A 26034-nucleotide genomic window follows, 5' to 3' on the forward strand; every position below is an offset into this window, starting at 1 on the left:
ACCGCGGCCAGCTCATAGAGTTTGACTGCTTCTTCAAACAAGCCCTTGTTCTCAGCCTCTAGGGCCACTTTACTGATAATGGCTCCAGTGTCCCCAGCAAACTTATCAATAACTCCAGGCTAGAGAGAGGAGGAGGTTAGACCAGCATAAGAAGTTAGGTCAGCAGGTGGCTCAATTCTAGCCAGTGTTAGAAACATCAAGCTGCAGGGTGGTGGTTGTACACACTGAGCTCAGTCATGTATGTAACAGGTTCATAATACCATGACAATGTCACACACCACATAGTGGGTCGTCATCATACATTAAGGCTGCTCTTGTAGCCACGGAGCACTAACTTAACCACATATCATGTAGCACTACCTTAATCGCTTCCATTGCCAACACATTACTACACTGTAGAAAGAAAAGGTGCAAAGATTCTGACATTCAAATTTTCTATTCATCAGTGTTGCCTTCTTCAAATGAAAGCATAAATTGGAGCACCTTTTTAACCAGCCTTTTCGGAGCATTTGAGCTGAAAAAAAAGATAGCGATGAAAGACAATCTTCTTACCTTCCTGCTGCCATCTTTCTCTAACCTCCCCAACAACATGTCAAACTGTAAAAGACAAATCCAAAATACCTTATATATATTGAATGAATGAAATCCAAGACAACAAATCTTTACGCATAGATTTCTCAGACTGCCTTATCATCTAGAGGGCACCCGATAAGTTGATTAGTTACAGCTGCATTATAATGGTGTCGCCAGTCTCCACAAGGTCTCTGAGTTCATGTGGGTCACTCACCTCTCGACTTTCGATAACAAGTTCACTGACACAACGCATGAACATGTTCTCTCCCTGGCTGTCCTTCTCGTTGCTGCAGAGAGAAATAAACGAAAGGAAATTAGATGAAGGGGCATTGTCCGCAGAAAATAATGTGCAGAGTGGATTATTATTCACCGTAAGAAGTAGAAGTACTGCAGAGCTTCTCGTGGATCAGTGGACTCAAACTTGCGAGTGTAGAGCATGAGCAGACGGATGAAGTTGAGGCGACGTACTGTGGGGGGGTCACCAGGCTCCTGACTCACTGCACATAGATGAGAGAGTGCATTATCAAAACTGAGCTGCTTTCTTAAGCTTCTCCCTCCTAGTGGGGATAACCATACTTACAAAGCTGAGCACTTTGGCCAGATGACTTCAGCAACATCCGCAGTTCGTACAGGACCAACGCCACGTGGACGGCATGACTCCGAAGTCTCTCAACGCGAAACAAGAAAGCCACAGCTGCCTCAAACTGAGCTGTCAGGAACAACACCTGAAAGTAAAGGAAGGGCTGCTGGCTCGCTGAGAAATGGGACTCCCCTGTTTGATGAGAGAAAAACATGATATTTGACTCATGTTTTAAATGACCAGTTCTGGAGTTTTGCAGATCAGTCCAGGAAATCCTTCCCAAGTGGTGCTAAATTTATTCTGACTTGAGGCAGCCTGTTAGCATCAGTTAATTTTGTTATACTTTCAAAATCACCTTAGACAGACCTCAAACATAGCTACTAAATCCTGATTAAAGACCAGTCTGGAGTAATTTTTTTTGTAGTAATTTTTTTGTAGTAATTTTTTCACAACTGTGAAATTCAGGTGGCAAATTTCCATATCACACATGTATAAACTGCAAACTGGCATCAAATTATTAATGAATAGAGAAAAACATCCTCCCTTCAACGGATGAAAGTGAATGTGATGTCAAACTGAATGATGATCAATAATGTGCAACGGTAAAGCACAAACATCCACGGCAGTAATCATAAGCAAAACACAGCGAGGTAAAGGGGCCACTTCTGATGTCTGATGTGGCACATATTTAACACGATTATTATCTCTTAAAAAAACAAAACAAAACCATGTCTGATATTCAACATTCCCAATTGAAGCCAAGAAACAAAAAAGAAAAAGAGCAATTGGTCGGAGAAAAACAAAACAAAAAACACATTACATGTGCATCAGTTGGTGCTGTCATGTCATGCCAAAAAACCAAAACATCAATGCAGTCAATCATATCAGGCTACACTGCAAGCATCACAGCGCTTTGTTGTCTCTGTAGTCCATCGACCCCTTTTCAAGTTTCACTGTATCTTTGAGCCATTAGGGTACCATTGAGTACTCTGTGTTGTACTGTGATTAAAAGCTTTCTCATGGAAGTAACAATGTTATAATAAGAATCCCATTTATTATTATTTGTTCCAAAATAACAGGAGCAACAAAGCTCTCAGGAAGTTTCTGAATGTTAAGAGAAGTTTTAAAATATTTATAAATGAATGAAGTAACACTTGAGCTTAACCTGTAAAAGTTAATGACAGTAGTCAGCTTTTGACAGTTGCTATGGTGACAACTTGTGCTTTTCTCAAGCGCAGGTACTTAGTCATCAAGTTTACTTTTTAATTAGAAGCCTAATCCTCTTGCCGGCTGGAAGTTGGAGGAGTAGAACAGGGTGGACCATGTCAGCCATTTTACAGCCTTATCTCAGACTTACAGCACATTAGTTCAAAAAGCAAGGATGTATGAGAGAAGAGAGTGGAAGAGAGCGATGAAGGAAAGGGATGAGGGGAGGAGAGATAAGAGTGCGGATGTGAGTGGTGCCGCAGCAGGAGTGTGCAAACAAGAAATGAGAAAGAGTAAATGTGTGTGTGAGTGTGTGTGTAAGGGAGGGGGGGTCATGTAAGAGTGGGGAAAAAAAACAGTGGGGGGCCAGCAGAGAAACGCCAGTGCACGTGTTGGAGAGAATGAAAACACAGGGATAAAAGAAGAGGATGGAGTGATGGGGACAGCGAAACAAAACAGACAAGGATGGCACTTTGTGAGAGAAATGTAGAGAAGCTTTGGGTTTGATGTCTCACTGTGAAGCAAGATGGAGGACAACTCGCAACACTGTGCCAGACAACTGAGGGAGCTGAGCTGCTGGGAGAGAGCAGAATGAGGCTTCAGGCTGCACTTCTCACTGAACAGTGGGAGAGGGGAGACAAGAGGGGAGAGGGTGAAGGCTACTTGAGAAGAAAGCGCAGTTTTGTCCAAACAGAGCAGGATCGGCCAGTGAAGAAGTCAACATCCAGGATAGAAGGGGGCCTAATGCCATCATGCTCTTCTTTGTGTGTGTCGAGGCATTAGCTTAACTCATTTCCAAATGAATAATGAATGTTGGGGTGAACTTTAATGAAAGACCAATTGACCTGCGAGATAGCAGGGGTGGCATCTGGCTGTCACCACGGAGAATTACATTGCAGTTGACTACATGTTAAGGTAGAGGTTCAGCATTTTGGGAAATATGTTCATTCACTTTCCTGTAGTGGGTCCATTGTTTAAAAAAAGCAAAGCAGCTAACAAAGCTCGCTCTGTCTATGTAGGATAAAACCAAAAACACATTACTATGACTCATCTTTGATTTTCTTAATCCATACAAAACTAAAGAGTAAAAGTTTAAATTTGGGGTTGTACCACTGAATGTAAATGGCAATGGGGAAATGACCGGGAAGTGTGCCCCTTTGATGGATGGACCAGTGTGGTACTACATGTTGCTTTGTGTCCCCCAGCCCTGGCCAGCATCGCAAAAACTGCTGTCCACAATCCAGTTTCACCTACACACACCACCATCTAGTTTGAGTGTGTTGCTATGGGACATTAAACAAACAGGGCATCCATAATGTATTTAATCCACTCTCAGTTCAATCCCGGTTTAAACTGCAGCAGCTTTTTACAAAACATTTGGTACAAGATGAGGTGAGAGGTGTTATTTCATCTGCACAGACAGCAGAGGAATGGCAGCTGTAGCACATCCAAGGCTTAGACGGGTGAGAAACTCATCAGTCAGTGCAAATGATGAGCAACTATGTTGCTATTTCTACATTTGGCACTAAACAATCAAATCAAATCCAGATTCTATTTTCTATAAACTCATTAACCTTTATTCTTACTTAAGAAAAAGGGTTCTGAATTTCTTCTGCTCTGAGTCACTTCTGGGTGGCTTCTTGTTCAGAACAGCTGCAGAGCCTCATGGGTGCCGTTGCATTTAGTCTCCAGCTTGTGCAATAAATCACGAATTTTCTTAAGAATAAAGATGTAATCACCTGAACTTTTTACAACAGAGTAATTCATGCATTTAAATGATCGTTCTGTTTACTATTGGCTTTGCTGTAATGTTCAAATGTGCCGCTTTTAAGATTACTGTTTTCTCAGTGACTCATCTGTCACCCAACAGCTCCAGATGCCACATGTGAATTCTAGCACATGATTAACTTCTTTTTCCAGTGTAACTCATTAACCCCTGTGGTTTTGGAGGCTCCTTTTTAATTAAGCACTGGCTGGCTTCCATCCAATCAGTGGCAATCTAATATCACTGATTAAAGCTAACATTTTCTGGCTATTTTTAAAACAGAGGCTTACACAAACCAAGGTTGAAGTTGTCATGTTCATCCCAGGATGAGCTCATCACATCCATGCACAAATCTGTGCCTTTAAAGAAGGAAAGAGAGACAAGGCTCCATACCATAGTCCTCCAGCAGTTGTTTCTGTAACTGTGGCAAAGTCAGTCTGTCCTGGGGAGAACTGCTGCCATCATCATCAAAACACACCTGGTTCAACTGCAACGAGAAGGCAAAATTATGTCAAAATCATTCAACAACTTTGCTAACGGAGAATTTTGCATTGACAGTAAATAGCAATTTCAAGTCCATGGATTGCTAGCAGTGAAAAGGACAAACATTGAAGGGGAGTGCACTTTACCTTAAGCCAGAGATAGTCCTCAGTCTTGTCAGCCACTTCTCCGTGGTTATCACTGATGTCACATTTCCCGATCAGGCAGTAGACAGCTCTCTTATATGGGTCAGCACTGTTCCTTAGCACTCTGCGATAGTGGAGACGAAGCTTGTTCTCTGACGTTGGGGAGAGGCTGAAGGGCAAAGACAACATGGGTAAAAGAGGAATGGAGAGAGACAATACAGCTCAGGTTTCCTTGACCTGTGTAGACATCTCAACAACAACAAAAAGTTGAGTCCTCCTCACCGTCTGTCAGGGCTGTTTGCATACTCCTGAAACCAGGATTTGAAGTCTCCAAGCTGATGTTGCACTCTGTTGACTACATGCATGGCTGCATTCAGGTCTCCACAACGTAGACAGTAGTAGATCACAGCCCAAACTGGGTGGCCCTCTATCTCGCCATCCTGGGGCAAACACAGACGTTTAATAGATGTGACAGCTCCGAAATTTCTCACAAAAGTCGAAGATTCTGGTTTCCGTATGAGAGCTTCATGTGCGGCTGAATAGAGCTATAATTTAAATCCAAGCTGTATCAGTAAATGATAACTGTGCTTTGCTCCACTGTGAAAAACTGCACAGGAAGATAGGGTATGGGATGGGAATAAATACATTGTATGTGTGAGAGACTGGGTAAAATGTGGTCAGCTCCACAGGAAGGATACAAATGCGGGACATTGTGGTTACCCTGTCCTGAAGGGCAATACAAATCCATCCACCCACAGTTTTGACAAACTGAAATGTTTGCATCACAAAAGGTTAGAGTCTGCTGTTGACACAGGAATGACTCCTAAAGCTGGATATACGATACCATTACTGAACATTTGTTTCCTTCATCTCAAAATCAATTGGGATTACTAGAAGGATAACAAGCTTACTACGTTTCACATTTTTTCTCTATGGTAAAAAATACATCAGTAAATACTAACCATGTGAATTTCTAAGTGCCCTGGCTAAACCAGACTGCAGACATTAAACATCAAACACTGACAAGTGCAAATCCAGCTGTGGTGATGTTGAAGTCATGTGACCATAGTGCAGTTCTTTCATCGCATAACTTTTATGTTGCACATTGTAATGATGACTGAATTTAAGCTGAAAAAATAACTAAAAATAGTGTTCATTTGTGAAGATCATCTTGTGAACCAAATGTTAAATTTTAGGCATTTGTCACAGGGCTTGTTTTTTGCATTAATCCAAAATCCACAACAAAAATCCCATTGGGTTAGGGTTGAGGAGCCCCTGGTGCTGATAACTTCTGGGTTGGCCTACAAAAATATGTCATCCCAAAAACTGTTCAGCCTTAACCCATATTGTGGGCGGCATGGCTCAGGGGTAGAGTGGCCGTCCAGCAACCAAAGGGTCGCTGGTTTGATCCCCGACCCCGGTGACCATGTCGAAGTGTCCTTGAGCAAGATCCTAAACCCATAATTGCTCCTGATGAGTAGGGTTGGCGCCTTGCATGGCAGCCTCCACCATCAGTGTGTGAGTGTGTGTGTGAATGGGTGAATGAGATGACACTGTAAAGCGCTGTGAGTGCCGCTAAGGTAGAAAAGCGCTATATAAAATTGAGTCCATTTACCATTTACCATATGGTGTGAAAGGCAAGACCAGTTTTGCCATGTCAGTTGCACCATTTGTTGGTGGCCTCTGCAGACATTAGCACGAACATGGAAGTGACCATTCTTTGGTGAATCACATGACTATATGGCATTGGCACTAACATAAACACAGCTCAATCCCTGGGGTATTACACATGTGTGCATTCCTATGAACGCTGGAAAATAGGTGTGTGTGTTACCTGCATGCCAGGCAGGGGCCCTGGTAGTTTAATGTTGAGGAAGCTGTGCACTAGTTGATACGTTCCTGGTACCCCTCCTAGTTGGGCCTGATGAAGGTTCCCATACACAGTCATCATGGTGTAGTTTTTATAGCTAAGAGAGAGGAGCAACAAAGTTTATTGCCATTGAGTTACTACATTGTTTCAGTCCTCCTTATGTTCTCTTATGTGTCCTCTCACACAGAAGACAAGCTCGTGGAGTGTTACCTGTCCTCAAGGAAGCCGAGCGCCTGTCGCACAAACGCCATTTGCATTTCTACGGAAGTGCGACTCTTGAGAGTGTCTTTAGCTGGAACCAACAACACATCTGTGATCTGCTTCACCATCAGCCACATGTCAGACACATTCTGGAGGGTAGAGGAGGGTGACAAGCATGTTTTGTTTTTTTACATGCAGGAATACATAGGGAAAAAGCTTACTGGTCAACATATGGAGTGACCTCATTGTACATTCTATGTACAGGGAAAAACTTTAGACAATGACAATTAAAAAAGTTATTTATATTATGACACACATCTTGTCCTTACCTTGTCATCCAGGATTTCTGCTACGGAAGCACATAAATCTCCCAGATTAGGCTGAATGTGACCATTCACTATCTTCTCATTAAAAATGTAGATCTATTATGGAGGGAGAGAAAGATGAAAATAGAAAAGAAAAATACTAAATTTAAAATAATTTTTAAAAAGTCTTCAATTCCAAAGTACATGCAAAACATCATGACCATCGAGCAAAATGATTCACAATGAAAAACAAAAAAAAGAGAATAAAAATATTCAGAAGGTCATCAAAAAAGATAAGAAAAACTAGACAAATGACACCGCATGCAATGTGTCGACACATAACGGGAAAAAAGCTACATCAAAGTACTGCGTCATACAACAGGTCAACGGACAAACAGAGTGAGACAAAGAAGGTCAGACAGGATGATGAGGGACAAAGAGGGAGGGTGAGAATTACCCAGAATTCTCCTCTACCACCCAATCAATCGATATGCTTGATTTACCACTTCCTGCCTGACCGTGACCCCATTTTAATTCAACGATAAAACAGGCAGGCTGCATTATAATTTACACATCTATGTTCCAATTCAATTTTACTACATTAAGTTAGGGTGAGGATTTTAAGTATTACACTGCAAATTAAATCAGACAGATGAAACTGTGGCAATGTCCCTTAAATATTATGCTCTGATTTTACATGATCACAGATGTTCTAGTGCACTAGTTTAGTGATAGAATCACAATGACATATCTCCCACAGGGAGAAACTAAGAGTAGGTGAAGTTGAAAGTTCCTGAATTTATGAATATATAAAAATTCTTTGGTTTAAATTTAGCTGTTGGAAATAAGACGTCACCTAATTCACTATAAACCTAAAAAAATAAAATCAGGAAAAGTAAAGGAATAATATACACACAGTTGTGACACAATAAGGATTTAAACTGCGAGATTCAATACATTGTTTCAGTTTGCTAGGTTATATAAATGATGAATTATATTAATTGTAAATCTGGCATTTCTTGATGATAAAAGCTCAAACACAGGATTATTGGTCTGTACTTGGGATGTTCAGAGTTGAAATGGTGAGCCCAAAGGTTACTCTACTGTTCTACTGGTCAAAGAAACAAACCCTCTGATTCAAAGCTAATGAATCAAGGGTGTTGAAATAATAAATCAGAGATGTGATGCACAAACAGCTTCATGTTTGGTCACCTAAAACCAGCACTGTGTGTATTAGCTACTTGGTTGGAAAAGTTAAAGGGACTTTATCAACTGATTGGAGACAGTTTTTCCATCATGCATAGTCTTTACTGTTTTAGAACAACCTTGACTTATGTCATCACACTGACTCACCTGACGTCCGTAAGCCACCTCCACACTGTCCAAGGCGCTCCTTCCTGGAGCTGTCACCTCACTCACAAAGCTGGGCTACAACAGACAGACAGGCCACAAACAGCTTTATGAATACATTACACACAAGCAGTGTTAATTTTGTCAAATGAAACGAAAACGAAAATTTTTCGTTGACAACACTTTATTCTGTGACTAATTTGTGACGAGAACGTAAATACTCCTAAGTACTGACAACGAAAATTAAAATGAAATCGCTGCTCACTATGAGATGACGAGTAAAAACGTGACGAAAAGGATGACGCTGGCCGGCCGTGGTTACAACCGTCCTGAATGCCTTGATATCTTTTCTTTTTAACCAATTAATCCTCTCAAAACAAATTTGAATTCTCAGTCCGACTCTTTGATTGGCGGGCCCTGACCCCACACCTGCCCCCGCGCATGTCGCAGAGACGCTGTGAAGATGAGCAGCAGACCTTCACCTGTGGCGGCAGCGTGGAAAGTTGGAAGAAAAAGACGAGCGGATTTACGGACGCATTTCTGTTATCATCCTGCCGAACAAAAAACGGAGTGTGTTGTTCCCGACAAGGATGGGGAGTGTTGTGGACTTAGGATAAGTGGAGAAAACACGACCAATTTAAAAAGACACCTGAAGGCCTGCCATCCGGCAGTTGGAGCTTTACTCTTGCGGCTTGTACATCAAATACAGATAATAAACAAGAACTTGCACTTTTTCTAACAGGCTTCTGAAATTTCATTACTATTATCATTATCCTTATTAACAAGAGCAATGTGGTTCAATCTTAGTTTGAATGACCTAAAAAATAGTTTAATATATGCTTTGAGTAGAGTTTTTATATAACATCACATATCCCTTTGCAAAATGTCAGTATATAATTGCAATATAATAAAACATATTGCTTCAGAATAAAATGAGACTAAAACTAAAAGACAAAAGACTAAATTTTAACTAACACTATTCTAAACTAAAAGACTAAGATGGGACTTTAACTAAATCCAGTCTTCGATGACTGACTATAACTAAAACGAAATTAAAAATCATTGTCAAAATTAACACTGCACACAAGTAGAACTTTCAAAATTCAAATAAAGGCAGAGATAAATAGGAAACAGTCATATGCACCTGACTTTAGTAGTTGTGTCTGATGTGACATTGTAATTAGCAGCATATTTATACAGATACCACATGGACAGCTTCGGGACCAGAGTTGGGTGATTACTGTCTGCCTTTGCTGCAATTATCATTCCCTCGCTGAAGTAAAATGTCTAATTTGAATGACATTAAACTGTATTCCTTGAGTGTGCTTCAAACAAAGAGCAACATTTTTTAATACCTGACGAGACATACTGAGAACTAAATGAGGTCGATACTCATGATAAACTATCAAACAGTTCAGATAAGACTCCCTCTCAAAGTGAAACCAGTATTGTAAGACTTATCAAACCCAAAGAGAAGCTAAAAATAGATGTTTCTTCTGGCCTTTTTATTATTAAAAAGCAACAGTGGTGGGCCAGCAAGTCTATTTCAGGAAACATTACTTTTTTAATGATAGATCTTGTCAAGGTAGATTCTGAGTAGTGCCTCACACTAACTGGTTTACTGACATTGTAAATAAAAGAGTAAGCAAAGTTTTAGCTTTAAATACCTGCAGTGGCAGGTGCTTTGATGTCGATAATGTCTGGCAGTAAAGATGCAGTTTTTATTTACAGCTCTGCCCTCTAAACCAGCAGCGTGTACCTCCACATCTTGACTGAAGTCGAGTGCGTCCTCTCCTGCTCCGAGAAGTGTGTGCAACACTCTCTGCTTCACCTGCTCCCACTGGACTAGCATGGACTCTCGATGGTACTCTTCAGCCAACAGGAATGTCTGTAACATGCACGGATGGAACCCAGTCAGGTCTGCACTGAACTATTTCAGGAACACAATCAAGTTCAATGTTTGACAGCACACATTTAGTAGACTTTTGCATTTCACATGTTCTGTGTCGCATCAAACTTAACCATTCACACCCTGTATTGCACTGCCTCATCCTGCGAGAAACATAGAAAATACAATAATAACAGTATGCACTTATTTTCAAATATTAAATTTTTTTTTTACTGAATATTCCAATGTGCTGAGGTAGATTATATTCAGTAGAAGATCTCTCAGTTGGTACACTGTCACAAATGCATGCAGTGACACACATGCACACAATTTAAAGGATGAAAGGGGCCACATATAGACACCCCTGGACTTAAGTGGAGATTGTACTACTCCATCAGGACATGCTGCCGTCTATTTTAACTCTCCACAGAGACTCAACGTGAGATAATGGGAACATTAGATAATTGAATCCTTCCAATCTCCAGCTCAGGGAGAGAAAAATCTAGACTAGAGGCACCATTTACTGGGATAAATTGGTCACTGCCTGGATCTCTACTCTGTTACTTTAAATATTTCTGAGTTGCAACGTAGTAATACGTCTTCACAAGACAGAACTTTGAGATAATTTAGTCAGAACACATCCAGTAAACTATGATGCAAATTTCAACTAAAATGTCTCTCTCAGTACTTACAGTATCTTTCACACAAACATTGCATGAGATGTCTAAAAAAATGTCTCAATGTTTTATAATTAAGCGAAAACAAAATTACAATGCATAACAAATACCAGTGTTTCTATTATTCTCAACAATTCATGGTACGTTTTAGTCAAAAATGAAAATGTAACCTAGACAGGTTATAAATACAGTGACAATCACATCCTGACATGGGTTCGGATTCCGCTCAGAGGAAAGCTTTTAAACTGAATAACAGCATGACATTTCATTAAATATCATATATTTCCAATAATGTAAAGCACAAAAATAGAAATCTCAAAAATTGTCAAAGAAGTTTTAATTATAATCTTTAGTGCTTTTGGTTTTAAACCCGTCACATAAGTCCCTCTCCTCTCTCAGGGAGTACAGAGATAATGGGAACAGCAGCTAATTAAACACAGGGCCTATTACATCTGCACGTCGGGGAGCCATTTCAAACTATTCCCTAAAGGCTCACACCAGAAGGACTTTTGGATCACACCAAACAGAAACTATTTTTTTCTTAAGAGTTCATAGTCATAGGATTTTATGAACAAATACTGATGTCAACAAGACAAAACAACTGTCAAAGGGAAGAGGAAGATGGATTCACTTATGCTCAATGTTTCCATTACTGTCTTACTTCTACTTAACCATTTAATTTCTATTGAAAACAATGATACAATGTATGCTATCAACAGTGTCACTACAGCATCTAGTTATTTAATCATTTCCTGGATATACAACTGATATGCATTTTGTAGCCCTGTGGTGTCCTGGAGGTGTTTTAACTTATTTTGGATTCCACCACCCATCTGTAAATTTAAAAAAAAAAAAAAATTTTAAGTTAAGCAGCAATCACACTCTTCAGGGCAGACACTGACCCTGCGGCGTGACTCCTCGATGGCAGACAGAAGGGCGTTGTCCCTCTCGTTCTTCAAGAAGCCCTGTGCAGATACAAAACAGACAGATGGATGGATGGAGACGGGGAAGAGAAAGAAAAACATGGAGAGAATGAAAGATATCGTAGCACGATGGTGAAGGACTAAATGAAAGAGATTAAACGTATGCAGACACTTCTAGGGGGGGCAGATTTAGCAGGCACACCATCACTTGCTCTACGGGAGACAGACACTGCCTCTCAAGTTTCCATCCTATTTTCTCTGCCCTCTCAGGCAACGTCAGTCTCATTCACTGCTGGGATTAGGGAAAAGTATGCTTGCTGTTTTATAGAGCCTTCGAGGCAGTCCATAGCAATGTTCATCCTAATTCTACACACGCCATTTTGCTATGAGACAGCAGTCAGCATAGCCTCCATTTTGGCATTATCTCAAGATGGCTTCCCCTGCACACATCAATCCCTCTATAATTACTCACTTCTCACTCAGATAAAACCAAACCACTCACCTTGTGCACACATCGAAACAGTCAAGGGAATAAGTAGTACTTATGTAACAACAGGAGTATTTGGAAGAGTATGTGGCAGCACTCTTATGAAGGAAAGTAAGTGAACACAGGAGTGGATGAGGGGCAGCCATCTTGAGAAAACATCAAAATGGCAGTGAAACTGTATGTGCTTTGTCTTTGTCCTCTAAAAGCAAGCATAAGAGTGGGTCGCTGCCTTCTGGTATGAAAGCACAAATTCACATGCAGAGACTCTTCCTTCTCGGGCAGAACATCATGATACATGTAAATTAGTATTTAAAGATTTGAACAATAGCAGCATGAAGTGTTAGCTCGACATGAGTCAGAGTCAAGAAAAAGCACACACTCATCTACCTATTTAGAAATAGTCACAAAAGCCTTTCCTTTCATCAAACTAGCGTCATGAATTGCATAACTGAATAACATGATCAGCCTGACGACTCATCTAATGGTATTATTTAACTCCAGTTTTGGATGGTACTGTTCCATCAATCAGTACATAGCTAACCAATTAATCAATGTATTCTTTTTTTAATAAACACAGACTCATCAGAAATAATGCCACACAGTTATTGTCACCAAAGCAAAGTGTTTACTTACCAAAAAAAAACAAAAACAACAAAATAACAGCAAATTCAAAAATTGTGAAAAAAAACTGAGTAGATGGAGAATTTGTTTTCTCCATGTTTTAAAGTCCAGACAGTTTCAAACAAAGAACTAAAAACACTTTGGGTCTTCGCCCCGGAGTACGTCCGGGCTCAGGCCCGAATAAATCATTTGTTACAGGAACCAACCACCAGGGAGCCCCCTTACATATGAAGCCTTTATTCTGATTTTATGTTCGCAGTGCCAGTAAGGAGGTTCAAGCTGGACGATAGTAGGTGTGGGTCATTATCTCTTCAGAATGATCATGTTCACAAGTGAGCTGCTGCTGTTTATTGTTTTTTTTTTTCTTTTTTCATATGGCAGTCAACTTGTCTTCAGACACTACAGAAAAAAGCACTAACTCATAAATAAGTCAATAAAAACATTCTGAAAACTGACAATTTTTTTTCCAGTTTTACCAAAAAAAATGACTATTAAACATTCCTAAGCTGCAAAAGAAAAGTGATAAAGTGCCCATTTTACATGACAAGAATACAAAATTTGTAAAAAGAACTTTTACTTTTCAGTTCAAATTGTAAATGAGTGTCCCTGTAGATTATTGGTCTTTGTTGTTAATCTATGTGTAATTTTACACGACTAAGATGTTAAATATTGCTCCTTATTATTATCCTTGAATACACTGAGAAAGGCAGCAGTTTTAGAATTTGTATCATCACAGGTTTTCTGCTCTGATTTAAGATGCAATTAAGTTTTGCTCTCTATCAGTTATTAATTTATTGGCGGGATTTGTGGCCCTATCTGGTTCAGGGAAACTTATCTGAGTTTAAAGAAACATCTGCCAAGATGCATAATATTTTCTAAAGCCAACGAGAGATTTTTCTGCAATACAGAGACACGGATGTTGTCTGCTTTCCCCTCCTTCATTCCTTCCTCTCTCATCACTTCTCTTTTTTCCCCATAGAAAACCCACCTGCTGGTTACCCTTCCTACTTAAGTCTTACTTCATCCTTTTCTTTTCTTTCCAAGCTCCCAATCTTCAACTCCGTTGTTGCATTCCTTGCAGTCATCCCTATCTTTACAAATGAGAGCAAACTGGCAGCACAAAATCTTACAGTAAAAGTGAAGAATGTGAGACAGTTTCTAGCAATGTATAAAAAAGTGATTAATGAGCGCATTAAAACTTTTCCTGACTCATGATGTAGTGCCTTAGCTAAAGCTGGATAATGCTATTACTATGAATTTACTCCTGATGATATAATGGAGGTAGATCTTGTGCTGATCTAAATGCCTGTTTTTTTTTCCCCAAGACAATAGATCTTGACATCATAAAATGCTATATTAAGTCCACACCTTACTGCTGCCGCAGCCGCACAACTGGTGAACCAGCCTGAACAGAATATTAAGCCTACTGTGTAATGAGGTAAAGTGGTGCCTTGGCACCAGGGTGAGTCCAAGCTTGGTGAGTTCTTGAAAATCTGAACAATAACTTGTACATATGACGTCTGTGGTCCCAAAGGAAGGCGTGCTATCACTTGACAGGAAATTTTTAGTGTGGCAGCTGGTACACAAAGAGGAAGTCAAACACTGCTATTCTACTCAAGAAATTAGGACACAGGCGTACTCTGTTGAGGTATAGTTGCTGCCAGTGTTTGGGAGGGGGGAGGGGGGGGGGGGTTGCGCTGAAGAAAACCGGTGGTCGTTTTGATGTTGTTCTGCACTTGCTTGCCTCTGGATTTCCATTTTAAAAATGGAAACCTTGACACAGCGGTAATAAAACTTTGTACTGCATCTTGCACTGTCGTAGTATTGAGAATCAAAATGATTTTCTTGTCGAGACACACCCTGCACTCCAATTTAAGTGCCTACATTGGCCAGGTGTTCATACTGGTTTGAGCAGGTCCAAGTAGCTTTGTGCATTCTTTGACATCTGAAAGTTAATTTTAATTTCTTTTAGAAATGCATGCCATGATATAACCTGGCATTATAGACCTAAATCTAAGAGGTCTAACTTGCTGTCTCGCTCAAACAACGTATACAATCTACCTGCAGCACTGATGAGGAAAAATTTTATAACCTACATGTGATTAATTGATTTTATTTTTTATGTAGAAGAGACTAACAATTGGTCAATACTTAACCATCCCAACCAAACCATTGATTTGAAAAGACTATATATCTATTGTATCATGGGCTTTTGGGATTTTTCTCAAACAAGCATTCAAGAAAATGTTATAATTCTGATTGTTACTCAGTGAATTGTACATGGGAAAGAGACCTTTCTCCCTTCCAGAAACAGTGACACATCCGGAAACACGCGATATCGGCAGCTGGGCAGTGGCCTCAGCAGTTTTGCCTCAACTGAAAGACACAAAAATTTTTCATTGCTGTCATTTTGTTACCAGCTGCCAGCTGCACTTGCACTGCCAAAGATTTTGCCGATACAACATTTTTTGGGCCAAAAGTAAATTGACAACTTAGACAAATTCCCATTTATCTGAGAAACAAAACCCTTTTGCTTGAGAAGAAATAATCTTTGAGAATCTGATATCGTTTCCCATGCAGAAATCATGTTTCATGAGCATTAAACAGAGCGGCTAACTAGTTTTACCAGTACAGACACTTTAAGGTATATACTGATATTATGGAGTGAGAAAAGACCAATTTAGATAGATCGACCAAAACAGATATTTGCTTTTTTGGAAAGTGGTTAACACTTTTTGAGAAGATATCTAATTGGGGCAGGATACTTCAACAATAAAGAAATTCAACAATAAACTTAAGCATCCTGAATGATGGACATCAGTGCACTGAGCAATAGTGGCACTCCCCATATTGTATATAAAACCAAACAGCACTGGATTTCCCTGGGATGATACTGGTACCAATGTTAGGGAGTAAAAAAATTCTGATTCTGATCTCAATTTAGCCAATAATCTTCGATCCCTCAAATGAGTAATCCAAGCATGACATATGATTACGACCGGATATTTTATGATACAAAAAAATAACTGTCTAAAATGACACTGCCGAACAGAAAAAGTGTACATTTCCAAAAATGTCCATACAAAAAGCTCATTGATCTGTAATAAGGATAATATTTGCCATTGGCCACAGATATATTGGTCAGGACTAAAAAACTGGGAGAATTTCAAAGCTTTGACAAGGTGAGGCAATGCGTCCATTGTGGCTCATATCACACTTTGATCAGCACACTGAGGCAGAATATGCTATTCAGTCTGATCACTCCCGATGCTTTGATTCCTCCTCAAACTCAGTCTTAAATAGGTAAAAAAAAAAAAAATGTGAAAAGGAATTTTGAGAGGCTATGCAGATACATTTAGACTTAAGAAAAAGGATAATATTTCAGGTAAAACACGTTCAATATTTTGGATGATGAATAAATAATTGGGCAATAGGTGTATCCGAGGATATAGGATTCTGTTGCCCCACCCTTGTATTGTGTATCCTCAGAGATCTGTAACCTACAGTGAACATTCAGGCTTCTGTCCATTAAAAACCCAGAAGCTTCTACAAGAACAGAGACACAGCCACAGATATAATCTAAACTGAGTAACAGAAAAATTGGATGTAGAATTGTCGACCTCAAATGAAGTTTCTGTCTCCGTGTTTGGCTATGACATGCAAGAATGATCCATGGACATTTGACTGCGTCTCTTAAAATGCAACGTATTGTAGGCCACGCGACACATATGACTGAAATTGCTGGTGATGACAATGCAAAACATATTACTTAAGTAAATATATGTATTTCACATGTCTGTGTATTATCTCACATACATGTTAACATGCGTGCATGGGCTCATTCTCTGAGCTGACACACATACAGCAGGCCCTTTTTCTATTCTCTTTGGTTAAGGTAGTGATATTGTCTGTGCCTTAATGTAGCCTGAATCTGCTCAGGGAAATCAGCCGGTTCCCGATGACACACTTCCATCTGGCTTCATGCTTATCACATACTACAAGATGTGCTGTAGTGAGCTCTGGGAATCTAAATAGCACATAAGAACACAGCCAGGAACCTTGCTCTCTGTGCCAGGCATCGTGAAAATAAGGGCATGAGGCTTTCTGTCCTCATTTGCCATTAAACAATGAGCTGACCAGTGCTTGGTGTGTGCGTGTGAGATAGAAACCCCACCCTTTACTCTTTCACTTCATATGGAGCAAAAATATACACATTAAGTAGTGCAGCATGTTTGCACATATGTGTGTTTCTGAGTGTTTGAGATAGTTGTCATTAACAATCAACTTAAACAATCATCATCTTCATTTTTGATATTCATCAGAGACAAAGTAACATTATCAGAGAGAAGGTGGAAAAAGACTAATAGGTGACAAAAGTGACAGACACAGCACATACCTGTCTGATAGTGTGAGTGTGTGTCTATGTAAGTGACTGTAAAATGTATATCAATGTGTATAGGCAATACTTACTCATACCCAGTGCCTGCCTGGCAGACAGACAGATAAGAAGACAGATGAGGATGAAGATGAGTAAAAAATAGTTTTTCAGTTCTTTGTCTGTGCCCAGGTGTCTGGGCATTGACAACCCAGGAGACCTGCATCGCCCCTCTGCCTCTCCATCCCTCTGTGTCGCTGTGCCAGGGCAGCAGCAGCAGTGGCCGCCATGCTGGGGCGTGTTCCCTGTGCCCTGTCTAGCCGGCATGGCGGTCTGCCTGGAGCCTTTCCCAGTTCAAAAGCAGGCCAGTGACTCTGAACCAGAGAACCAAGAGGAAATGCCACATCGAGACTCACTGGAGGTGGTTTTATTGTCAGAGGGGCATACCAACTGGGCACTCAGACAGAGGGGGGGACGCACTAAAAGGAACTATGGATGTATATAGAGTATCTGTTCATACCATCAGTTGACTTCCCCCTCCCTCTGCCACTAATTCTCCATCCTCTCTCACTCTCCCTGTTTCACTTCATCCCAGCATCGTTGACGACCCTCTGCCTCCTCCCTCCCTCAGTCCCACTCATTTTCTTCCTTTTTTATCCATCTATGCATCCTTTCTTCCCTTCCTCTCTCCTCCCTCCCTCTGCTCAATGCAATTATAGTAATGGATTTTTTCCCTCACAGTTGATGGCTTCCGACATCCTGTCTTGAAATGAGGCTAATCGTGCTCTTAAGGGTCATGTTTAGTTAATGAAGGGTTTGGGAGGCTAATGGGCGGGGGCAAACTATCACATTGCCCACAAAACAGGCATGTTAATACACACACTATTTGTAATCTTGAGCACATGTCACATACTCATTCACACACACATGCACATGACATATACCATCATGTGTGCAAGCAATCTTCAATGCAGGCACACATTCATTCATAAGCTCACAGAGAGACTATGTTCAAACAAGCAATCGATTGTGACTGACAGATACATGCCTATACTCAGCTCACAAACATTGGCGTCATACAACACCCCCCCACACACACACACACGACGCATCCTATGAAGCTATGTTCGTCTATCTCAGCAGATGCTCAGGGCTTAGCCAACTGCATCCACTGAATGCCTGCCATCACTGCTGAAGGATATGTGTTTGTATGTAAGAGGAGGCAGATGAAAAGAAGAAGAAAAAATAGAGGATGTAGTTGGAAGGGGGAAGAAAAGGCGGCAAAAAAAATCAGAGGAAAGAAGGTAAAGTAAAAGGCGAGTAAGTAGACAGACCACCAAAAGGCAGGGAGGGAGAGGTAAAGAGAAGGGGAAACAGAAACAGCCCTGGCAGGGAAAAATGGAACAGCGAAAAGTGAGACGAGGACACAGACAGAACCAACTGCAGCTGGTCGCCATTTTTCCACAGCAATGCTCTGCGCATTCCAATGCTTCTGTTTCATTTTTCTGTCCATTCTTTTCACGTGATTTCCTTTACTTTAACAGGTTTTTCCCATCCTCATTTTTCTTTCAGTATGTATGGTTTTCTTCCTCCTTTATTTCCTACAGTCTGCATTATTTGATGGAACAGAGAACAAAGAAATTCATCCACGACAATTACAGACAGAGTATACACTGTAAATATCATACTAAAAGAATCAAGATATGCTATCAACGATGTAAGTAGCTAGATGTATGAAGCCTTAAAGTTTGATTAGATGAGCCCATCCAAAATTAGAACTGACTCCTTAAATAACAGCATGCTCATCAAAAAACATGTTCTTTATTTTCAAAGAATTTGGGATAAACTGCATCTCTTTCTACATTCCAATCAATCATGCATCCATGCACATGTATACTGAAAACCAAAGACAGCAGACTCAGAATCATGTATATTAAACTGGTTTATGTCAGAGTATGCAAACTATAGTTGACATAGTGAAGCAGTGAAGAAGGAAAAAAATTGCCCTTTGACAGAAATTATTACAAATAATAATCATATCTAGAGTTCAAGCAATTGATCAGTCAGCCATGTTATGTTGGATTTTGTCCTTTGGCGGCTAAATTGGAATAAGCTTATATGTCACCCGATGTGTGCAAATATAAAAATACCATAGCAAAGTAAACGATATTAGATTCTCAGCAATAGGGTCATAGTTTGTTCAACAGAATCTGCTCCAAGCCCAATGTTGGTAATTCCCTTTACCCTTATCCCACCAAATTGGTGCAAGCTCTTGAACCAGTGCTGTTCAAGAGTTTTGAAACCTTGACTCTCTCTACCAAAACAGCCCAAGTTCTCTCTAGTTTTGAGCTGAACCCTTGTGTCATTGATGGAGGGCATTGCACAATACTGACTAATGATTCATTGATTTCAATGGCTCATATATGCACTTAAAGCAATGTTTCTGGGCTTCAAAGGCGTAGATCACGTTTACAAGTCCATCACAAATTTGTATCACCACCCTGTAATGGTAATGATAGTGCGGAGGCAGCAGGGAGTTGAAGGGGAAGGTGAGACATCATGGTTCCTAAAAATGTTTTTTTAAGAATTTGGGGGCATTTTTTGGGGGGGTGGAGACAATTAATTGTTGGTGAAAAGGTTCTGAAGGATTGAAATTAAGATTTGTAGATGCTGATCTGGCAGCAAACCTGCCCGTCAGTAAGAAGTGCCTATTAGTGGAGTCTCTCACTATCACAGCTAATCAGTGGTTTGTTCAGGGTATTTGCCAACTTGTTGGTTTGTTGGTAAAACAGTAATATAAAATAGTGGTGGCCTGACTGAGCTTTTAGCTTGCTGGTGAAACCTAATTCTGGAAATTATGCTAGCATAATGCTGAAAATATACCTCCCCTGCAGTACTTCTGCATATGTTTGCTACATTAGCTAGCTTTCTAACCTGCAGCTACATATAAGCTATTAAATTAATCACAGTGCACATTTTAATATATTTACTCCAAAATTAACATTTTCTCATTGCAGTAATAGAAGTTAAAATATACAGTTTCTCATCCGATAGTCCAAAAGTTTTCCATCAGTGATGACAACAGGGATACAGTTAATCTCTTAATTTGGGAGCAGTGACCCCCAAGTTACTGTTTAGGAAGGTAATACACCACAAGTGTTTCTGATTCCGGAGTTTAATCATTGAAAGGATGGTTGAGAATAAACCCGAATGAATCATGAATCTCATAGCTTGTACCAATTTAATTAAGTTTATTTACAGAAATAATGTCCTTATTATAATTTAGAGGTGTCTGTCAATTACCTGCTCCTCTACATTTGAGCAAATTTTGCACCGAAGGTCAGTTTCTTGTACATCCATTTTTATAAGTAGATTAGATAATTCGACAGGATCATGTGCTGAGGTTACCTTATAAAAATGATGCTTATGTCAAAAAGTAAAAATGTCTAAACTGAACGATGGCAGGAATTCTCGTTCTCTGTTACATGTCTCAACCCACTAGGGATGCACAGTTAATAAAAATTGCATTGCAATAAGGCGCACTGCAGAGAAATATTTGTTAAAAGTTGTGTGTCAATTTTTTAAAAAAATCTAAGTTAAATATTGTGATGCTGTAGAGTTGTCCAGCCAAGAGACATATTCTACAGATGTAAAAACATCTTTGTTTAATACAGATTGCCACAAAACCACACTATAATTAGTGTAATGGATTTTTCCATGAAAATCAGGACACTAAGGAAAAATTAACATTCCCTCTAATACCACAAATGATGTCAATTAGTACATATTTTTCAAATGTTCCCTAGAATGAATAATATTTAACTAGACTAAGAGAAATAAAATGACCAACTAAATTGACAAAATATGCCTTATTAACTCTCCAGAAGTTGTACATTCATTACATTCCAAGTCAAAGCCTAGAAATGTGGTCAGCACATAACAAGACAACATCATTTAAAGGCTTGCATCTCAGGTTCAGTGTATATATGAGTAAAGTCCTCACTAATTTGTGTTCAGTCATATAGCCATATCATTTCCACACCAATTCCCTTGGTATGCATTTTGTGTGTTCCACATAGGAACTATAGCAGCATGCATCAGCTCACTCATGCCTAAAGCACTTTATATGTTTGTACACACACACACAAACACACACACACACAATTATTGACCCACATCCATTCCACATACAGCAATGGCATATCTTAATTTCCTTTGTGACCCATTTCCCAAAATCCCAAGATGGTGAACATGAAGACTTCATTTTGGCCGTGTAACAGGTAAACATTCTCCTCAACATGCTTCTCAAAACCAAAGCAACCAGAGCTCTTTCATTAGACACACCCTGCAGCTCTTACACATTGATGTCGGGATCACTCTCTTCCTACAGATACAAATCATCTCCCACACTCTGTATACTTCCACTCCCCATTTCTCTGAATGTCACTGAAATCATTCATTGTATTCTGCTACATTTTATCATTGAGCAAAACCAGAAAAAAAGCTCAGTTTTGATATCTGACACAATGCTACATTGTGCATGGTGGTACCCACTGTAAGTGATGTAAAAAATCGATTTTTCCAGATTTATAGCCCAATTTCAGACACAATGGCCATCATTGAAAATCATTGAAACAAAAAACACAATGAGAAATTGGTATACAATCATTCCATGCAAACCAGCATCAATCAAAATGGACTTGAGCAAAGGCTATGATCAAATTCTATGTCAGGTCTGAGATCTTGCATTCACATTTTCAACTCTGCAGTGCAGCACGGTGGACCTGGAGGAGCCAGAGGATTGTTATGAGACCACTCAGTTGGTCATTTGAGAACACACAGCCACATGTTCTTAAAAAATTAATAATGAATGAAAATATAGCTTTTGACAATCAAAGGGACATGGTTACAAGAGGAGGGACTCGACTGCTGGAGAAAATTAGTGACATGCCTGTGAGGTTCTGCACAAAATTCCGCTGATCAGGGTGTTATTGGATGTTCCAATGTGCACAGTTACTGACACATCCCTCCAACAATCTAATCATCATCAATCAATGACAAGCACAATTAAATATTAAAACATCTGCTAACCCTTGACGGATGACACTATCCTATTGACCATATCACAGTAATAAAAAAAGCATGTTCCGACTACATTTTTTTCCACTTCTCAGTTATATCACATAAAGCTTGTTGGTTCAGTTGATCAGGTGATGTGGAGGTTTCAATATCTAATACAAAAAATAAATAAATACTATGCATATACAGGGGATCTAGGGGCCTTTTCAGGATGGAGGCTCATCAAACTTGGTATAACCTTGTGAGTTGACGTATCCTTGAACAGCCAATGTGAGTTAACTCAATCAACTCAACAAGCTCCAATACCATAAGTCCCCATGGCAATGTTAAAAAAAATAAAATAAAGTATGATCTTATTTTTCAGGGAAAAAAGTAATATCAGCAGCAGAGGATCGCGAGAGAATTTCTTGGGAGGAAACTGCTGCTCGACACAGTGAGTCGCCGAAATGAAGATGTAGTTTATTAATTCAATATTTAATCATACTTAAAATTACAGGTGGAACCTGGTGGAATGATATTCAACTAAAATTCATTTTCATTTGGGTGAAACCTAATGGTCAAAAGTGAATGAGGAAGTAGCTTATGATGACACATAAGAATTATTTTTAATACCTCAAACAATGTAAATACCAGTTCAGTGTCTTTTTCAACCTGCAGTAATTTGCTGGTTTGTTTCAGAAATGTTCTTTTTAAAATGTTCTTTCCGTTTTCTAGTTAGTGTGAAAGTGAAAAGATAAGTTTACATTATGTTTCAAAGAATGAGAATGCACAAAAGTATTATTAAGAATTAGTTTCATGTGATGGGGTGAAACCATTCTTTAATTACAGTACAGATATGAATAATGAGTTACAAGGGGAAAATCATAGTATCCCAGCAACCAATATTAGACCTGTAGATACTTGCAAACAGTAATTAGGGCTATGCAATAAAATTAATAGAGCAATATATTGTATTTTTTTCTCTACTACTCTATATCCATTTTGCAGCTCCTAGTATTGATGTCACATCGCAATATAGTGTGACAAAATTGCACTGTGGCTCATGTGTCATGATAGCTATTGCATCATGTCTTTGCCAATACCCAGTCCTAAGGCTCATTATCACCAGCTTCCTCGTATCTGGTCATTCCAGTGGAGCTGCATGTGTCTAAACACAGCTAGGAAATTCTTCATGTCAATAAGATATTGTACAATACTTCCAGAGTTTTACTTTGTCATGCACTCTCTTATAAACCAATAAGAGGGCAAGAGCAAGAGGGATAGTGTGAGTGCCTTTGTGCTCACCCCTATACTGCGAAAAGCTAAGTGCTCTACCAGTCAATCAGACGGTCAGAACTACTCAGACTACAATACATCCGGTTCATAAAGGAGAATAAAAAATGAAGGAGAAGGAGAGATGAGTTAATGTAGAGGAATGAAAACCGATTAGTCAGAGAGGGAGAAAAAGAGGAATAAGCAAGTGTAGGGAAAGATAAATCACAGCGTTACAAAGGACCAGCCACATCTACAGCAAAACAAGCTCAGAGGGAGTAGAGAGGATGAGGAGAGAAAAATAAAATGGAAAGAGGATTAAGCAGGAAAGGTATGAGGGATGCAGGAACAGAGGAACAGATGGGCCTCAGGGAAATGTAGCAACTTCCTAAAAATAAAGGCCAGCACAATATTTAAAACAAAGATATTTTACAACAGCTGCTCAACATCAGCTGCTTCTATATTAACAGTTTTTCCAGACAGAGTTGCTAATTTTCAATAGATTCAAATACCACCGACACAACTTCAAAAATGATTTGCCACAGAATGATAAAATACCAATTTATATATCTAAGATCTGATAATTATTCAATGTTTGTTACCAAATAAGATGGATACAATCCCCCCCCCCCCCCCCCCCCCCAAATGCTGAAACCTGCCGCAGTGTCAGTTATGTTGTTTCTGCTGTCTGTGTTACGGAGTACAACTGAGGACACCACTCAACTCCTCCACTTTCTCTCTCTCTCTCTCTCTCTCTCTCTCTCTCTCTCTCTCTCTCTCACACACACGCACGCACGCACGCACACACACTTTTTTCAAAAATATTTTCAACTAGTTTGCCTGAGGTGAATCGTTAGAAACCAGCTTGTGGAGGTAGCCAAACATTTAATTCACTGTGAACCTTAAAATGTGGTGCGAAAGCCATTCATCAATTCTTTGTCATTGTGCATTTTACGTTTCATACATTCTGATTTTTCTACACTGGGGCTAGCGAAGTGCAGTGTGATCGCATTTTTACCAGCTAGGTAATGAGGCCAAGTGTGTTGTGTGCCAGGAGAATCAAGCAGTATTTTTGACCATTGCCTAAGCATCAGCAAATAGTGTCACTGCAACTTGTATTTCATTTCAATTCAATGTTTGTATTCATTATCCCATAAGAGAATTTCCCAGTTTGGGACAAATAAAGTACCTATCTTATCTTATCTTATGATGAGACTACTTTCTGATGACAAAATGTACTTGAATTGTGAAGACAGAATGTGACAACTAAAAAAACCCAAAAACAATTAATGGACTGCAAATGGCCCTCAAATATAACAATAAAGTCATTATATTGAATACATAAAATTCATTGATTCAATTTAATCTGGTATCCTCTGTTTGAACTTTCTTGGGCCTCATCCCTATAATTCGCCTGTATGGTTTGAGAGCTGGTCTGACCCCAGGTGCCTTTCATAATACTTCCACAGTCGTAAAATTGTTGTTAGAACACTTACTGATAGTAACTGATAGTAAAGCTGACACTTAGGACACCAGCGTTGTCCAGATGCATAGATGTGTTTGGAGTACATGACAGATCACATTTGTGCAGGATGTTCCAATAAGGTATCACTGGGTAGTGCCCGACATTACTAGTAGGACTCCTTACAAGGGGTGGAACTCCGATAATCTTGGGAGCTGCCTCAACCTCATCTCAAAGCCAGTCTTGTACATCTGTAGTGGATATCCAGTAAAGAGTCCAGTGTAAGCCATCTCTGAGTCTCCAGCCTGTTTCTTGTGTCCGACGAATTCTTTCATCACTCAAAATTCCTCTAAATTCATCTTCTGCATGAACCCGTTAGCTACATCTAATGCCTGAGGACTTTCCACCAGTGTCACGATCAGAGCACTGATGGGAGCATTAACTTAACATTCATGTATTGTGAGCACCTGGGGACACTTAACATGCCAACTCCACATAGACCTGGGACAACCAGGACTCAAATCCAGGACCTATAGGCAACCTTGGTAGTGGTGGCCAGACTCAAATCATCTCAAGCCTCAATCAGGTTGACATGGACGTAACTCAAGCTTTAGAGTTACAGGACTGACTGGGATCTGTATTCTCCTCTTCTACAGGAACAACAATACAGATTCTGTATTTGACAATTGGTGGAAACTTGATTGGCGGCTTGGCTTGTTCCTGTTACGTGCCCCCACACTCCAAGTTAATTATGAGTACAAAAACAGACAGAATTCGGATTAAGCTGGACAAGGT

At 39.7% G+C, this 26034-nt stretch overlaps 1 protein-coding gene across 3 annotated transcripts in view; it reads right to left on the reverse strand.

Moving 5' to 3' along the window:
• nup93 (nucleoporin 93) overlaps nt 1–26034 on the reverse strand; it is a 35623-nt gene that overhangs the window by 4691 nt on the left and 4898 nt on the right. For 2 of the 3 annotated variants that reach the window (XM_086208231.1, XM_086208232.1), the window contains exons 4-17: nt 11944–12006; nt 10236–10364; nt 8480–8554; nt 7151–7243; nt 6831–6970; nt 6585–6717; nt 5033–5190; nt 4754–4919; nt 4518–4611; nt 1154–1345; nt 944–1070; nt 788–860; nt 553–597; nt 3–119 (exon numbers count right to left, since the gene is read on the reverse strand). In XM_086208231.1, the coding sequence (XP_086064357.1) occupies nt 3–119; nt 553–597; nt 788–860; nt 944–1070; nt 1154–1345; nt 4518–4611; nt 4754–4919; nt 5033–5190; nt 6585–6717; nt 6831–6970; nt 7151–7243; nt 8480–8554; nt 10236–10364; nt 11944–12006 (1605 nt within the window). Of the gene's footprint in view, nt 1–2; nt 120–552; nt 598–787; nt 861–943; nt 1071–1153; nt 1346–4517; nt 4612–4753; nt 4920–5032; nt 5191–6584; nt 6718–6830; nt 6971–7150; nt 7244–8479; nt 8555–10235; nt 10365–11943; nt 12007–17542; nt 17704–26034 lie in introns of those variants that run through there. The other variant, XM_086208233.1, reaches the window with a different exon arrangement.

Source organism: Aulostomus chinensis, chromosome 7 (assembly GCF_037954235.1).
Source record: "Aulostomus chinensis isolate RoL2024-O1b breed Wild chromosome 7, RoL_Achi_v1.0, whole genome shotgun sequence".
In the NCBI taxonomy this organism is placed as follows: Eukaryota; Metazoa; Chordata; class Actinopteri; order Syngnathiformes; family Aulostomidae; genus Aulostomus; species Aulostomus chinensis.